At 36.6% G+C, this 19,085-nt stretch overlaps 1 protein-coding gene across 1 annotated transcript in view; it reads left to right on the top strand.

Moving 5' to 3' along the window:
- Positions 1-102: 102 nt before the first annotated feature.
- Positions 103-19,085, top strand: part of LOC133424839 (cilia and flagella-associated protein 47-like) — an 87,696-nt gene continuing 68,713 nt past the window's right edge. The window contains 18 exon segments of the mRNA XM_061715374.1: positions 103-246; positions 4,495-4,652; positions 4,753-4,868; positions 5,704-5,842; positions 6,109-6,193; positions 7,491-7,631; positions 7,731-7,912; positions 9,566-9,660; positions 9,801-10,030; positions 11,699-11,878; positions 12,535-12,629; positions 13,035-13,187; positions 13,403-13,586; positions 13,695-13,791; positions 15,457-15,673; positions 15,769-16,013; positions 18,055-18,185; positions 18,641-18,763. Coding sequence (XP_061571358.1) covers positions 103-246; positions 4,495-4,652; positions 4,753-4,868; positions 5,704-5,842; positions 6,109-6,193; positions 7,491-7,631; positions 7,731-7,912; positions 9,566-9,660; positions 9,801-10,030; positions 11,699-11,878; positions 12,535-12,629; positions 13,035-13,187; positions 13,403-13,586; positions 13,695-13,791; positions 15,457-15,673; positions 15,769-16,013; positions 18,055-18,185; positions 18,641-18,763 — 2,715 coding nt within the window.

The raw sequence follows: 19,085 nt of genomic DNA on the forward strand, positions 1-19,085 counted from the left end.
GTCAAGTAGTGCTGATATTGTACTTCATTTGCCGTTTAATAGAATAAAAACGACGCCTATGTCTGCTTAAACGACAGTTAAACAGAATTTAATCGGAGAAGCATGGATGGAAGTTGTCTTCGAGTTGATCCACCGTCTGTAGACTTCAAGAATGTAAAAGTCGGTGAGATTTACAAGAAAGCTGTCAAGGTTACAAATGTTGGAAAATCCTCGAAGAAAATATTGATCAAGAAGCCTGCACTGAAGGTAATTTCATTCAAGGTATTTTTAACGACTTTTTAAAGATGTAAAGTTGCGGATGACGTTAGTAGTTAATGAGACATTTTATCATTAATGAGCAAAGTCATTTTTATATAATTTCACAGTAGAGGATAGTGTTTTGTGTCTCTCTGAGATTTTAATTTATGAAAAAGATCGAGAAACGTGTGGACATTTGTATTTTCAGTGAAGGAGCAGCAAATATGGAGGATTTTTTGTGCCAAAATGTGTCTTTAATTAATTAAATGCAGTTTTACATTTCATGATTCACACGCAACACGAAATCATTAATTAAATGTGTCATTAATGTCATTAATTAAATGCTGAAATAATAAATATATTTTTTTACTTAAAATGAATTGTATTTTAATTAATTAATGACATATTTAATTCTAATTTTAATTAATTAATGACACATTTAATTAATTAATTATATATTTAATTCCCATTTTAATTAATTAATTATGTATTTACTTATTTAATTTTGGCACAAAAAATCCTCCATAATCAAATGTCAAACCGTAAATAATTCAGTAAATAATCTTGCTAACTAAAATACATTAAGCTCATGATTAAATTAAATATGACTTATAAAGGCCCTGAATTGTGTTTTTTAGCAAGAACAGACCTAACATTGATTAAAAAAAAAAAAAAATCTACCACTGTTCCCCATAAAGTTGTTTTCAGAAACATTCCTCTTTATTTCTCTTTTTACTTACCCTAATTCCATAAGAAGATGTGAAACATTTATTCCAACTTTGTGGGCAACAATGTATTTTCAAAGCATTGTCTTCTGTCTTTATTTTTCTAATAAAATGGGTATAAATTGGAGGCACACAATGTCAAACAAGTGGCCCAAAGATCCCAAAGATGAATTAATTAATCTAAGTGTATCCCATCAACATCTCCCATTTTTTAACACTATGTTTTTTATTCCGTTCTGAAATTTTACTGTTAGACATAATATGCTATTTCCTTCTTAATAAACACCAGCTGAAAGTCCACAGTTTAGAACAAATCCTAAAAGCTCATCTCAGGTTTAAATTTGGGGGTAAAATTTCAATGTCAGCAACAACACACACACACACACACACACACACAAAACGACAACCCGTTTTTAATATTTGAAGAGTATATATATATATATATATATATATATATATATATATATATATATATATATATATATATACATATATATATATATATGTATGTCTTTTTTTTATTATGGGGTGGTACAGAGGTCTCAGAGGGCTCATATTGTATCCAATATGAGCATTATAGTGTTAAGATTGAGGAAATATCTCTTGCTAATCCTCAATTTAATTTGCTATTACATTTGTTCAGAGCAAGTTTAGGACACATCCTACAAACAAAGAATTTCCATCAATTGCCAATTGAAGTAGCAAATGCTTAGACTAATCTGTTTACATCAGTCTGAGATGGATTACAACATTATGAAGGTGAAAGAAGGCGGTTCTAGAAAAATTGTTTTATGTTTGATACAGTTGAGATATCCTGGTCAAAAATTGCTCACAATAACTGATGTCAAACTAATGCGGTTCTGGGTTACAAAATGACTTACTTACTACAACCCCACTCTTATGTGGGTTTAATAACAGGTAATAACAGTCACCCTTATTTAGTCACCTTTAGTCACCTTATCAAGTTCCTTTTGGTGAAGATTTATCTATTATTAATTTTCCTTTCAATCGATTACTCAGTACAACATATAATGCCCTTGCGTGTCTTGATTGAACACACCTCTAAAGACACTATTAAGTTACTGCCAAATGATGAAAAGTGGGAGGCCCCACCCTCATATGAATGCAACCGTTATCTTACTTTTTCAACTTTCTTCAGGGCTCAACTTTTGTTTTGCAATACCAATGGTGCCACATTTGTAAAGAACATGCATTTGTGGGATGAGCAGCAGAGCTGGGTATGTGGGGTTTTCCCATGAAAAGTCTGACATCTCCAAATAGCTTATTTTGTTGTTGCTATTGACTCTTGTTTGGAGATTCTGGTACTCCCAGGTGCTGCCAATCAGGCGCCTGATTGGCAGCACCTGGGCACCCTGCTACAGTTGTCAGCAGGTGTCTGGTCCATGTACGAAGTGCCATGTTTGACTGATCTGGATAGAGCTCGTGCTATAATGGGGAGGGTCAGAGACAGGAGGCCACGAAGTGGATGTTCCAAGAATACGACACCCCTAGAGGATTGTTTTTTCACCCTGTGAGACTTGATATCATTGGTACGGAAGAGTATTAGGGCCAGGCAGGAGAAGAAAAAAAACATTTTAGAGGAGGAATATGTTTTTTTCATTATGCACTTCGAGAAAAAAGTCGAAATGTCGAGAAAAAAGTTGAAATGTCGAGATTAATGTTGAAATACAATTTCAAGAATAAAGTCAAAATTGCGTGAATAAAGTTGAGAAAAAAGGCGAAATTTCGACTTTATTCATGAAATTTCGACTTTATTCTTGAAATTGTATTTCAACATTTGTTTTACTGGCAGTCTTTTCTCTTACTTTTTGCTTTTATTTCATTCATTTAATTAATCTTTTTGTGGGTAGGCAAATAATAAGCTTTGCTTCAGCCTACCCCTTTTTCGGTCTAGATGCTATTTGTTTATTTGTATACTGGAAACTTTTTTGTTATGTTTTCTTTGAACAGTGTATTAGTTTTCTTGTTGTCAGTTTTATTCTTGGTTTTTTATTTTTTATTTTTTTGGGTCATGACCGAAAATAAACTGAACTAAACTGAATTTAACTGAAACATTAATCTCGGCATTTCGACTTTTTTCTCGAAATTGTATTTCAACATTATTCTCGACTTTTCGACTTTATTCTCGAAGTGCACAATTAAAAAAAATCTTCCCCTCTCAAATATTTTTTCTCCTGCATGGCCCTAATACTCTTCCGTACATTGGAGCCGATCTCAATGCAGAGAGATATGTAGATGTACTCACAGCAGCATTACAAGTGGAAAAATACTGTGAAATGAGTGTTGTAAGAGGCAACTTTTGACCTATTGAATCGAATAAGAGGAATGTGATTGATAGTCAAAAATGTGATAACATGACTGAATGAAAATAACTTGATGACGAGGTATTTTCAAATGCAGGTTGAAGAATGGTATGCCGTCGCACAGCAGTGTGTGGCCAGCATGAGGAGGAGATGCCAGGCTGTTGTGGCTGTGTATAGTTCTTCCACACACAACTGAGGCTCCTGTTTGTTAAATGGATAAATTGTTAAATTGCCAATATGTTTTGTTTCTTCAAACTTCAATCATCCCATCCATCAAACAAGAGTCAACGTTGTTTTGCATTGGCAGAGAAGATTTGGCAAATTTTTCATGGGCACAACCCTCATACTCTGCTGCTGATCCCACAAGTGCATGTTCTTTATGAATGTGGCACCATTTTAAAGGGAAATAAACAGACCGAAAAGTAATGGCTCAAGTACAAAAGTTATTTTTTTTTTTTTAGTTTATTGTTTTGCACAGTTTTTAAAAGTATACAGGAAATATCAAATATAAATACTATAGGTGCAGGAAGAGGCAAAAAACCCAATGGGCTTATTTGAAGCCTCCACCGAAGATATTAAAATTTCATGTGTTATAAAGAACACAAGATTAACATACAAAAACAAAAAGTATAACTACACAAAAGTGATGACAAACTAATAATGCAATATATAAATAATAAAGAATAAAGACAAAAAAATAAGTAATAATAAGTCACTATGAGTGAAACACAAAAAAAAACAACAAAAAGTACATGGATACATGTATAACATTACATTGGGAAAACCGTTACAAAACAGAAGTCAATTGGTCCTTCAAACGTCTTTTGTAACATTTCAAAGAGGAAGAGCTCTTTGCCAAGTGGGAAAAATCATTCCACAATTTAGTCCCTAAATCTCACCGAAAATTGACCTCTGCAAGTGAGAAATTTAGGAGGATGAAGATCTGAGGATTGTCGAGTTGAATAAGAATGAACCTGTGGATTTAATTTAAAGTAAGTCAGGAACTGTCCAGGAATATTCCCTTCACTTGAATTTAGCTTATAAATAAAAACGCATAACTGAAAAATATTGATATCATAAATAGTAAGTAGATGAAGTCCCTGTCCCTGTTTCAATCAACTTGTATTAACTAAGGGGTCTTAGTACGTTTAATCTACCGGTAGGTCTTTGATTCTACAATTTCTTTCCTTTCTTTCTTTTTCCTGCAGTTGTTGAAGTTCACTGGATGCAGCCGAGCTGTAGTTTTAACTCCGGGCTTTTCTGTAACTGGTGTGCTGGAGTTCACTCCAGAGAAAGAGGAGGAGGTCAGTGACTGTCTTCAGATTCTTATAGAAGATGGGGAGACCATGCGTGTCCCAGTGCTCGGGTGAGAACAGTAGACATCTGATATGTGATACAGCTACACTATAATGAATATTTGTCATTTACACCCATGTCTCCTGTTATTAATATCTCACCTGCTTCAGGATTCCCAGGGCTTGCTTGCTTTTAATAGATCCATTACTAGACTTTGGCTGTGTTCTCGCCAGCGGTCAAGTGATTAGTAAGCAACATCCTATAACCAATCAAGGATCAGCACCAGGTAAGTCATTAAGATTAAGATTAACCCATCCTTAATCAGCAGGTGAAACTAAATACTGTCTATTTACTATATGGTTAACTTTTTATCAGTCACTTTGTCATTTAGTTTAGTTTTTATTAGTTTAGTTTAGTTTATTTATTTAGCAATATAAGACAAATATGAACAAAAAATTAAAAACAATGAAATAACATGCAAGGAAAGGAAGAAGCCATGGTGGCTTATATAGAACCCTTTCCATATATGAATAAAAAACAAAACAAAGCTACATAAGGGAGAGTAAAAAAAACAAAAAAACACAAGAAAATGTAACTCAGATCAAATAATGAACATTACAAAGATGAAACAATAAGAAAGTTCTTTAAATGTTTTTTGAATATTGGCAAGGATGGTGATGATTTAAGAGATTTATTGAGTGAATTCCACAAGTGGGGGCCTCTGTAAGTGATGAAAGATTGCATTTCCATGTTCTACAAAATGGTAAATTAAAATCATCTTTGTGCCTTGTGGCATACGAATGAATATTGGAATTAACACAAAAGAAATTATGAAAAGAAGAAGGAAGACTTGTCTGTTCTGTTGATCTTTACTGGCACTGAGATATTATCAAATGCATTTGTATCTTTTTTTGTACAAAATGCCTTGCCAATAATAAATGCCTTCTCAAGCACACACATATTTTGTTCTCTGACTCGACAATACAGTTATTTGAAGGTAATCATTCTTTAGTATTATTACATTAAGCAACGTACAGTAGCTTTCAGTAAATGCCATTAGAATACATTTTGTCTGTGTGGGTGCGTGTGCTTATTTGTTCTTGCTTGTGTCATTACTGAAGGTTTCTTCCAACTTCAGTATGATGGAGACCCTTCACTCAACGTCTCACCGTCCAGTGGAACTATAGCGAGCGGTAGCACCCAGTGGCTGAAAGTGGAGCTGTGCACAGACAAACCCAGACAAATAGCTGAGGAAATACAGTATGTTGCTGTTTATTACTACTCTTCAGCATTACAATGAATGAATAGCACATATTCGAGAAAAAGACACTTCGTGTGAAGTGATACATTTAACAAAATTATACTGTCTCCATTATTAGCATATTTTGTCATGGACAAAATACAGCATTAACCTGTAATCTTGGTGGTTTAGATGCACTATTTTAAATTCTATCAACTGTAATAACAAAATAACATGTTTAAGATGTTTTAAATACCAGTTGTGGTATTTCTTCTCTCTGTCAAAGGGTGAAACTCCAGAATGGCTCTCCTGTGGTTCTCAGTATTAAAGCTACGGTTGTGGACCAGTGTTTGGAGGCTCTTGACCGGCAGGTAGGCTCATCACGTTTGATATGGTACCGACCGTATTTTCCGCACTATATAAGCTGCACTTAAAATCCTTGATTTTTCTCAAATCGGCAACGCGCCCTATAATCAGATGTGCCTTATGTATGAATTTTGTTGTGCTTACTGACCTCAGACCAGTTTTAGGTGATACACTGCGCTCAAAAATGTGTCTAAATGTTTTAGTGACTTTTGGTAGTGACGACTGTATCGTAATCCAATTATGATCAAATGTTGGAATACAACGGTGTTCCAACCTCACAGTTTGGCCTGGCAGGTATATACATGGCTTTTAAGGATTAAGGCAACATTTCAACTTTCTCTTAGTGCATGTAAACAGGATTTAGTACAACGCTTACCTCCTCCACTTTTTATTGGTGGATTTGTGGAAGACAAATTATTTAAAGTGTGAATGTATTTTTCTGGATTAGTTACAACTGAACGGTATTCTGAGTTGTTGTGAATGAATCACACTTTTAGGCAAATGGAGGCAGGATTTTGGAAAACTATTTGAGGGGAATGCCATACATTTTTCAATTTGGTACCTGAACAGAACAATGATGGACGGCAGTGAAGTTAGTTTTAAGTTAGATATTCGACAGACATTGTCTCTGGGTAAACCTCTCAGTTGCTCAGGGTCAACATTTCAAATGCACGAGTATTGCGGACTTTACAGTAAACACAAGGAAACGGAAGAGGGCTGAAGCGTGTCATGACTTCCTGTTTTTAAAATAAAATGTTGTAAACATTAGCTAATGAGCTAATTTTTCCAAAAAATAATAAAAAATAAGAACACATTTTAAATGCAAAGACAAGAGGTGTATCTCATGAAGCCAGTGAAGTACTCTGATCCCACACAGATTTTGGATCAATTGATCACATGACCCAGTGGGCCATATTTCAAATCTTTAAATATGTAAATATTAGCATTTTAGCTCAATAGCTTCCAGGTCATGTGATCGATTGATTTAAAATCAGTGTGGGATCACAGTAGTACACAGGCTGCATGAGATACACCCCTTGTTTGATTTTAACACACACACACACACACACACACACACACACACACACACACACACACACACACACACACACACACACACACACACACACACACACACACACACACACACACACACACACACACACACACACACACACTCCTTTGGGCAACTTAGAATTAACTTAGAGTGAATAGATTGAAAGAGAAATTAATGATAAATAAATCTTCCCCCAAAGAACTTAATAAGAAAAATGTAGATAACTTAATGGTGCCATTTTACAGGGGAATCCACTGTCATGCCTGTGGTTTGGACCGGTTTACTTTGGGACTTCCTGTGTGCAGAAAGTGGTTCTGAGAAACAATGCACCACAGGCTTGTGACTGGGTCTGCCAGCTCCAGGATAAAGCTGCAGGGACTGAGGTGGTGAGTGATAGCCTTAGTGTAGCTTTCTAGCTACAGATTTTTGTTTATAAGTTAGAAAGGGGAACATTGAAGGCTTCGACCGTTGACTTGTTTATGCAGGGAACAGACCTGCAGAGGAGCACAGGTGCCACCCTAGTGGAGAGCATTGAGAAAGGCAGCGCAGCCTCTGCTGACATCTCTGAGGTCTTGGCATGTGTGCCTACAGAGGGACGACTGGGTCCATATGAGAAAACCACTCTGGCAGTGTGCTTCAGCCCCATCAGGAGGTACGTTGTCTATCTGTGTGTGCGAACAGTGAAAGCACATTTTGGAAATATTGTACAATTGCATGTTAAGAATATCTAAACATGGGCCGCTCGGTGGCACAGTGGGTTAAGCAAGCGGCTCATATACTGAGGGTACAGTCCTCCTGCAGTGGTCGCAGGTTCGATTACTGCATGTCATTCTCTCTCTACCCCCTTCCTGTCTGCAACTTGAATAAAGGGCCACTAGAGCCCAAAAAATCTCAAAGAAAATCTAAACATTACTGATAATTATCATAGTGCAGGAGTTCAGTTTGTGATACAAGCATGAAATTTTGTACACAATTGCATGTTATAGCCAAAGGCATTCCAAAAATAATTGGAAGTGGAGCCATTGTGAATTTTCAACATGGTGCCCATGGCAGCCATTTTCCAAAATGGATGCCAGAAACAAGTGTTTTCTAATGAGTGATTAGTTGAAATGAGTTGTTAGTTTGCCCTGGCTCTTTTTTAAAAATTTTTTCCTCTTTTTTCCATATTTTTGTTCCTCTTTTTTTCCTCTTCTTTTTCATCTTTTTCCCCCTCTTTTTTTCCTCTTTTTTCTTGGCTCCACGTCCATATCTTTTGGGGATAGAGGAAAAAAAGATGAAAAAAAGATGAAAAAATAGGAAAGAAATATGGCAAAAAGAGGAAAAAAAGAGAAAAAAAAAGATGAAAAAAGAGAAGATGAAAAAAAGAGAAAAAAGAGGAAAAAAAAGGAGTGTAGACTCATTAGAAAACAGTTGTGTCCATGTTGAAAATTCACGATGGCTCCACGTCCATATCTTTTGGGGAAACCTTTGGCTATTTGTCTACCAAATTTCCTGCTTGTATCACAAACTTGTATCACAAACATTTTATAGCCAAACAGCTGGGCTATCAGTGGAGTCAACCTGTAAGGAATTGTTCCATAATAAAAAGGCTTTCCAGAAATGAGAATTGTGGGGCAACAGTTATGTTTTAAAACAAAGAGAGGCTGAACATCAACAGCAGAGCCTGACCACATGGTTCGAGACAAAGAAACCTTCTAAATGACTCAAAAGGATGAATTGCAAAATAGCTCAACCAATCAGGGCACCTTGTCAACAAGGCTGTTCCACCATTTCACCCAATACATAAGAGCTACAACACGAACAGACGCTGCATGTATGAACTTTGAATATCTACACTTACAGCATGAACAATTAGGATCTGGAAATGTAAGAGCCATAATAAGTAATAATTTATGTGATTGAAAACCCCATGGATAAAGCTGTGAAAAACTCTTTTATTTCACTTAGAAGCCACATCATTGGTAGCAATTAGTTGGAGTCAAGCAGTCTATGGAGCAGGGCAGTTTTTTGACCGCTGTGCCAAGTACAACATGTAACTAGAATGATTCTTGTAACTTTTTTATTATTATTATTTTGGGGAGTTAATCTTGTAAATTAAGTTATAGCTTCCGAAGATTATTTGCGTGTCAAGCTTATTGCACAACAGAATAACACTACTATTGAAAGGGGAACGTGACCATTTCTGTTTCTGTGTTCGGGAATCAAACCCCAGTCTCCCACATGACAGGCTGGGACATTCACCTCCACACAAATGAACGTTTTAAAAATCTAAAACAATGCACTGCTACTCTGATTCTGTTTTCTCTAATATGGTTGGCAGGAAGAAACGTGACTGCTCAGCTAGTCGGCAGGACTATTGTCTTTTCCTATTGTTTGATTGTGTTGGACGCAAACACGGCTTCACTCATCGTAATGGTACTTAGAGCACACATTTTACATTGAATAACTAGAATTTGCTATTTGTATAACTTACTGTTATTTTTAAAGTAAACGATATCTGCTTCATGTATTATTAATTAAAATGAATGACATTTTGATTTCCTTTTTCTTCTCAGCCAACAGCAGCGTGGAGGTGGCGTTGGTAGGCTCCGGCCTCCCTGTGTCTTTAGTGCCAAGTCCTTCTCACAGATTCAATTTCCTCAGCAGTTCAACAGGGGAGCGTGTGGATCTTCTGTGTGTGCTCCACAACCGCTGCGCTCAACTTCCCGTCAACTTCCGTTTCCGCAAATTAGCACACTTCACTGCTGAGCCCTCTGCAGCCACCATCGGCCCGGGTCAATGCCAGGTAAGAATGTACAGTGGCATCAGATAGTTTTTTAGTGCTGCCCCTAACCACTAATTTTCTAACCACTAATCTTTCAAAAAAAATCGATTAATTCGTCTATAGAGGTTATGCATTGACGTCACTTTTTATCAGTATTACTCTTAAATTTATGTTTTTATCATTTTAGGTCCGTGCAGCCTGCTTAATTGTTTTTTTTTAAATGTTTTTGTTGTCGTTTTTTTTATTGTATGACTGCACTGTACTGTATTTTTATGTTCAGGACCCCAGGAAGACTAGAGGCACATTTGTGTGCTTCTAATGGGGATCCTTAAATAAACTAAACTAAACTAAACTTTCCCACTGGACCAGCCCCCTTACTCGCACTGAGTGTCAAAAATGGCTGCAACTAGTGGAGAAGACGGGATAACAGCCGATTATGGGCTTAAATTAAAGGCATTTGGACTTGACAGTGACCCGTACAGTTACCAAGAACCAGTGGTCCATGGACATTAATATTTGTCCACAAATCGAGTTTCCTGATATTTATATGTACTTAATTTCTACGCCGGGGAAATACATGAAGCAAAGCTTGAAGGCTTACAAAAGTCTTGATGCTTGGTCCTACTTCAAGGCAGGATTTGTTGTAGAAATTAAAGTGATGAGGACACCGAACTTTATGATGTGACCGTTTAACGTTAGCTACCCAACAATCCAACATTACCTGATACAAAATGGGAACCGCAAATCCACGTTTTGGTGCCTGGAATCCAGTTGTTTCTGTGAATTGCAGTGATCCATTTGTCTCTCTTAAGCTTATTTTTCGGCAGTCTGTAAAACCATAACTCAGATTTCTTGCTAAATCTATGAGTACAGTCGATCGCACAACAGCTCTTTCCCATTTTAGATGTTCTCCAGTTGCTCAAACTGAAAGTTTACGCTGCCACTCAGTCTTTCTGCCACTCAGTGGGCGAAACCCGCATCTGTGACATCATGCGCATTCCCAAAAAAAAAAAAATCTAATGATTGTCATTTAATTTGTGTTCATTGTATTTTGAACACAAATCAAGGGCTAAAACATAAAATGTCACCTGCACCATATCAGAAGTAGAAGGAACCCTTGTTTATCATCCAAAGACGATCAACGTACTTCATTAGATTCATCTTTTTAAATATCACAAGCGTGACGTTTAAATAATAATCAAACTTAGGTTGTCCTTTGCTGTTCAGAAGCATCTTCAGCAGCTCCTGTGTGCTTCCTTTTCAGTGCTCGTGCATCGCGGTTGTGCTCCAGTGATAAGCCAGCGAAGTCTTACAAAGTGTATCAACTACTCTATCACCAGCTGCCTTAAAGTTTCCCTAATTTTCAATGCTTTTGGTCTTTTTTAGAAGCCATACTCAATTCAGACTCACTGCCGCACTTCCAATTTATGTATTAAAACAGGAGGATGCTCAGAACTGAAGGTAAAATAAGCTCAGTATAGGGGAGGGAAAAGAGAGGGTAGTCTATTTAACCAGCAGGGTGCGCACAGAAAAACAGATGAGCCGTTTGAGACCGGACACCAAAAATAAATTAAAGGTGGTCGACACGTCAACGGAAAAACTTGTGTCGACTAATCGTGGCAGGGCTATAGTTTTTACAAAATCAGGAAAGGTTGTAATGTTTGAACTTTCTTCTATCCTGTTTCCAAGGATATAGTTTTGGCCTTCAATGCACGGCAGCAAGGGCATTTCAAGGTCCATCAGAAGCTGGATGTACTAGGTAAAGTTGTCTCTCGTAGAGACGACACGACTGAGGATGTAACAGCCCTTGAAGTTTGCTGCTTCCATACCATTACTCTACATTTGGAGGCCATTTGCCAACTCAAGATGGTACACCAAATACGTGAAGTAAATCCTGGTGAGTTTTAGAAAGAAAATGTATTGCCATTTGGTCATATAGAATTACGGAAGAGTATTAGGGCCAGGTAGGAGAAAAATAAAAATAATATTTTAGAGGAGGAAGATTTTTTTTTTGTATTATGCACTTTGAGAAAAAAGTCAAAATGTCTATAAAAAAGTTGAAATGTCGAGATTAATGTTGAAATACAATTTCCAGAATAAAGTCGAAATTTCGCCTTTTTTCTCAACATTTCAACTTTATTCATGAAATTTTGACTTTTTTCCTCAACATTTCGCCTTTTTTCTCAACATTTCAACTTTATTCATGAAATTTTGACTTTTTTCCTCAACATTTCGACTTTTTTCCTCGAAATTGTACTTCAACATTAATCTCGACATTTTTACTTTTTTCTCTCGACATTTCAACTTTTTTCTCGAAGTGCATAATGAAAAAAAAAAATCTTCCTCCTCTAAAATATTATTTTTATTTTTCTCCTGCCTGGCCCTAATACTCTTCCGTATAGAATGAATATCTAGTCACAGAAGATGTATTTATAATGTGACCTGCCTTTGTTACCCTGTGATCCTACTCTGTGATCCATTTGTGTGGTTTGTTGATGTTAACATTTGTCCCTTGTACACTGCAGCAGGAAAGAATCCAGATGGAATCCCGACCTTTCCCCATGACAGAACCTCCACCATCGGACCAGCTTCTTCACACAAACAGTATGGAGAGAAATGAGTGAACACACAAACGCTTTGGCTTAGTGCAGTTGCAATGTCAACTTAGCTGTTTAGTAAAGCCCGAAGCAACAAATGCAAATTCCCTAGAAGTATTTGCAAAATCCCCAAAATACATGCTTCAATTAAAATAATGTGTGTTGGGAAAATATTTTATTTTTTCAAAAATTATTTATGATTTTTAGCTGGTATCACCAATTGTTAGCTTTTTGCTGTTATGATAAAAAAGGAATGTACTCACATCCATGTTGCAAGAAAATTATTATTTTGATTGTTAATACTTTGTAAAAGATTTAAAGTGTCTTGGCTTTGATTAAATAAATGTTCTTATGGCTAATTAAAAAGCTGATAGATTTAGAAAAGGCACAGTCTTCCAAATATTGTTGTCTATTTTTTATCCCTCCAGGACTGTCTTTAGTGGTGCATCACTCTGTCTTCATGTGGACAACGGCTCTGCTTTGATTAAGAAAACTGCGGAGCAAAGACAGCGGCATCACCAGATTTATGCAGATTCCATCAACCTGCTCAGACAAACACGACTCCAAAGGAACCAGAAGAGGTTGGCTTTCTTATGAATTATATCCATAATCAAGAATCCTATTCTCGTTTTCTCATAGCAAAAGCAGTTGGTTGAGAAAAGAAAAATATGCATTCTTGAAAAAAATAAGTTTGTTTTTGTTCTCATCCTGCAACAATGTTACCGTCTGCCGACCTGCGTTTTGTTTAAAATGAAAACTTTGAAACTACAACTGTGTTTATTGGGCATTTTTTTAGACCACAAGAAAAAGTGGACAGTAATGCGGACATTGGGATTCTTCTATCTCATGGGCTTGTTCCCCCTAAACTCACCGTCAGTGACCCGGGGGGGAGTAATAACTCAAAGACGAAGTCAGAATACCTCAGTTGTTCCCAAGTCACAGCTGCCATTACCAAGAACAACATCCAGGTGAGAGCAAAGGTTATTCAAAGAAATAAGCTTTTGCTTTATTTAAATGATTTGCATTCACCACTTCACTGGGATATTTAATGTTACCTTTTAGTTAGTTCTGTCATATGTTTTGTGCAGGCTTCAGAGGTAATAAATGCAGTTCCTTCCACGAGCCAGGAGGTGGCAGACTGTTCAAAGAGTTTGACTGCACAGGAACAACTCCACGTTGTCGTTGGTATGACTTTAGATTTCCCAGTATTTAAACATCTGTCACACTACTCTTACCAACAGAACAAAATACAAAAATGCCTGCATTCTCTTTACCAACCCAGTCTCACATCAAAATGTGAAATAGCAACGTTTGTCCACAGTACAAAACGTATTAGTTTCACAATAAAGCCTCTCAAATTGTGACATGTTCACGTTTTTTTCCTATTATTTTCTATTGGCCTGCCAAAAAGTCATGTCCTGTAGCATATTGTGTGTTAAATAAAGTGGTGAATAAATAATCTTCTGTCTTCTTTTATGTTGCTTGATTTGGGTGATTGTGGACAATCGTTGCTATTTCACATTTTGATGAGACTGGGTTGTCTGTTACTCATAGTTACTTAATTTGTGGCTCCTGAAGAGCTGACATAATTAATAAAATGATTCAGAACAGTTATGCCATCTATACACTTATTGAGGTGTGCAGCAACTACAACAAATAGATTTTTTAAACAATGAAAAGAGTAAACTGGAAAGGAGCAAAGTGGGCCGGAATGAGTAAAAATGAAAGAGGACAGAAGTCAGGACAGGCTCACTTGATTGTTTCATTATTAATGTGAAGCGTTTTTTTCAGTTTGGGTTGCTATATTATAACCGTGGTGGAAATAGTTTGCACTGAGAGCCTGAGATGTGTTTAGGGTCTGCAAAGAAACTGTGAATATCTGATCTAACTGAGTGAAGTTTAGCGTGATGTCATAGTTAATAGCACCATTTAAATAGTTTCATCCATCCATCCATCCATCCATCCATCCATCCATCCATCCATCCATCCATCCATCCATCCATCCATCCATCCATCCATCCATCCATCCATCCATCCATCCATCCATCCATCCATCCACCCATCCATCCATCCATTTTCTATACCCGTTTATCCTTTGCAGAGAAACCATTTTACAACTTTGACCATAGAATACAGTCAGGTCTAGAAGTATTTGGACAAATACTAGATTCGATCGAAGTGTAGACTTTAGCTTTAATGTAAGAAGTTTCAAAGAATAAGCCATTACCATTCAGGGATTCAGCAATGTACCTTTTAGTTTTCAGTTGTTCACAAGTATTTGGATAAATGGAGTTATTTTAAATGCAACCACAATTTTTTTATGTATGGGTAATGAAGCCTTGAGCCCATGGAGACACACAACTCAATACCTGATATCAACTCCAGACCTTGTATCTGATTCATCTGTCATGTAGCAACAAGGGAATGGACGGCACCAGATGGTTTATTTTAAAAGCTAAAAAAAATCTACATTGTTATTGCATCTTGATTCTTTTATTTCAAGTCCAATGTGGTAGTGTATCAACGCAAAATCCTAAAAAAACGTTGGCCGAGCAATTCCAGACCTAATCCTGAAAAAAAAGAAAAAAAACAGCACAGTGACCTGACTGTCAATGTGTTAAATTGCTTGTATGTGAAAGTAAGTAACATTTGCTTTGTACTTGCCAAGATTTTCCAACTAGATCCCTTGCAAAATCAGAATTGTCAATTCATCCTGCAGAAATCTACAGTGTTCATGCATGTATGAAAAGAGATTAAAGGAGCCACCAGAGTTTACAAGTTTTTAAACGATGGTTTTGTGCAGATTTCTTTTCCATGTTAAATAATTTTTTTAAACTTTTTCCTCAATAGAACCCATGTTTGTGGACTTTGGCCGCGTGTGTGTACAGTCGGTGTGTGTTCAAACGCTGACACTCGTCAATCACCTGTCAAAGTATGTCTGGGTGCAGCTGGACGTAGACTGCCCTGAACTGCAAGTCTCCTCACCCCTTTCGTGCGTCCTGCCTCCCTTTTCTTACTACACCTTACCCCTGACCTTTCAGAGCAACAAGCTGGGCCACTTCTACCGGTTAGTGCAAAAAGCTCCTTTGTAAACTTTTATTACATAGAACAGTACAGTCGATTATCTTTCCAACCAGCATAAATGCATTTTGTTTTCTCCAGATCCTTGTCCTACTCTATAAACACGGAGCACCCTGGTCAGATCGTGGTCGAGGCCCAAGTCGTGCCCTTGACCCTGGAGCTGTCCACAAGCCTGCTCGTGCTCTCCCCCACTCCTGCTGTGTTTGTTGAAAGCGAATACAGGAGCTCGGTAACCATTCAAAACCACTGCAACCGTGCTGCGGAGTTCACCTGGCAGCCAGTGGTCACGGAGGACGGCAACTTGTTTTCTGTTCGACCTGCAACAGGTGCTCAAAAAAAGCTTGAGCTTTTCTTGGAACCATTTTTAAAAACAAGATATTAGGCAGAGGTGTCAAAAGTATTCACATTCATTACTCAGGTAGAAGTATAGATACTAGAGTTTAAAAATACTCCTGTAGAAGTTGAAATATCAACTCGAGTTTTTTACTCAAGTAAAAGTATAAAAGTACTGGTTTCAAAACTACTTAAAGTATAAAAGTAAAAGTAATGTAAGGGGGAAAAAGCAATTAAGGACAAAAGCCATTGAAAATGAATGCATCTTAGTATAATGCAAATATATTAAAGAACCATATATGTGTACTATTGAGCATTAACATGTGTTTCAGAGAGCAGGAGATATGATGACTAGTTGCCTATAAGTATTGTAATGGTGCAAAAAGTCAAACTTCAGAGGCATGTTATCATTTATCCTAATCTTTATTGGAATGTACATCCAAGTTTAGTTGCAGGAATCTGAGGGAACGGATGTAAGAACAAAACTGGACAAGAACATCTGAAACAACCACAACCAAATTCACTCTATCCGGATGGAGCAATTTAACTGGATAGTTGTTTTTTAAAGGCCGAAATGAAATAGAGTAACGAGGCTGTTTTTAAAATGTAAGGAGTAAAAAGTACAGATAATTGCGTGAAAATGTAAGGAGTAAAAGTAAAAAGTCGCCTGAAAAATAATTACTCCAGTGAAGTATAGATAACCAACATTTCTACTTAAGTAAGGTAAAGTATTTGTACTTCGTTCCTTGACACCTCTGATATTAGGGTAACACTTTACAATAAGGGTCCCTTAATTAACGTTAGTTAATGCATTATTAAGCATTAATTAACAGTTTAATAATAGTTAAATAACCATTATTATGTATTACTTAACATTAATTAGCATATTAGTTAATGCATTAATAAACAGTTAATTAATGTCTACTGCTCAGAGTTAATTAATACATTAGTAAGCATTAATAAACGTTACATTATGTAATTATTTATCCTTATGTATGCATTATTTAGTATTAATTCATACATTAGTTAATATTAGGGGTGTAACAATACACTAATCTTACGATACGGTACGATACACGATATTGAGGTCACGATAACGATACGATATTATAGCAGTATTTTTTTAACAACCTTGAATGAGGAACATATGACTGGAAAAAATGTCTTTTATTTGAAAGACACAAAATACAAAACAATGCTGTGCGTTTGCACTATTGTTACAGTTTGTAATGCTTTATAACTGTTTAAGTTTTAAAGAGAAAGCCAGGCCAACCATTTTCCACAAACTGAACTAAAAGTAAATGTCAGGTTTGCATTATGCATCTTCAGTTTCATACAACTACAAATATTTTGCCACAAACTGAATAGTTTCTCTCATGTATGACTTGACTTTTTTCTTTTCCAGAAATGTAACAACTAAAATTAAATAAATAAATAAAAGTAAATAAATACATAGTCAACACAATAGATTAATATTAATAACCCGATATCACGATACACTTTGTCACCTCCACGACACATATTGTGACGTTTTTGTATCGCGAAATTTTGTGGCACGATATATTGTTACACCCCTAGTTAATATATAAGTAAAACGTTAATAATGCCCCTAGTAATCATTTACTAATGGTGTTTATTTGGAGTGAATAAGCAACAGCTACCTAATACATCTACTAATCATTCACTAATGGTGTACTTGTTACCTGGATGGGCATTATTAAACAACTATTTAGAGTCTTAAGTAATCATTTCCTAATGGTGCTGTGTATGTTATCAGGTAGCTTACCTAACCTTATGAACGGTAACCTGACATAAACCTTAATAAATGTATAGGAGTGGCTCGTAAGCATTACTTAACCATTAGTAAAGGCTGTCTGGACCCTTATTGTAAAGTGTTACCTATATTAGCAATGATTCTGTGATTTTTCTCCTTCTCTGTGATGGTTTTATTTAGGAAACCTTTTTTTGTGTGATTGTTGGTTAACAAGTTCTGCATGGTTGGATTAGCCCTAATGCAACAATCCTTCTCTACAGGTGTAGTGCAGCCACATAGGGAGTTGGACTGTGAGGTGCTGTGGCATCCCTCTTTCTCTTCCCCTTCAGAGGGCGACTATAACCTCTGTGTCCACGAGGGCAACACCCAACGCCTACACTGTGTTGCTAAGGTTTGTCCCTTGTGCAGGGATGACTTCTATGCACTGTTTTGATTCAAATCTCAAACTTTGATTCAAGAGTGTTTCACTCCTTTCCATACAACAATCCAATTTCCATTAACAACATTCAATTCAGGATGAACCTTATCCACCTTTATTTTTAATTCGGTCAAGTAAAGTGGTGACGAATGTAACTTGATCTTGTTAACCTCCTTATGCAAATGTGACACACTTGAAAATTGCATGGATTCATCCAGTTTATCCCATTTGTCTTTTGGGTATAAGGTAGGTAAAAGACCCTGGAGAGTTTGCCAGTTTGTCAATTTACATGCTAATCATATTGGATGTATTGCTGAGGGAGACATTATGCTCAAAATAAACATGTACAGATAAGTCTATTTTTTTACTTTATATGATGTTAATGGCCAAAACTGTTAATCAAAGTTTCCTTTTTGTCTTCCTCTCAGGTTCCAGCCACTGCTGTCAACCTGATAGAGAAGCAACTCATGTTCGGATCTGTGCCTTTCTACATACCCTCCGTCAGGACTGCTGTTCTGCACAACACTGGGCAAAACCATGCCTATTTTCAGGTGCCAACCGATTGTCTCTCACTTGCATGCACGTACGCATGCATGCACACATTGTTTTTAAAGACAACTGAAAAACAAACACATCACCAACAAGTAAACACTTCTTAATGTAGTTAAGAGATCAGGAAAAGAAATAGCAGGGTACCAACAGTGAGGGAAATAAAAACAGGTATAAAAATGTAGTCATTCCAAATATGGCCGGAGTCTGAAAAACATAAAAAAGCATATTCACATAGCATCCTAGTTTAAATCAGACCAGACAATAGTGTTAAGCAGTGTTGTGTATGAAGTCCATTGCAGTGAGGAGTATACAGCTCTTTAT

Source organism: Cololabis saira, chromosome 24 (assembly GCF_033807715.1).
Source record: "Cololabis saira isolate AMF1-May2022 chromosome 24, fColSai1.1, whole genome shotgun sequence".
NCBI lineage: Eukaryota > Metazoa > Chordata > Actinopteri > Beloniformes > Belonidae > Cololabis > Cololabis saira.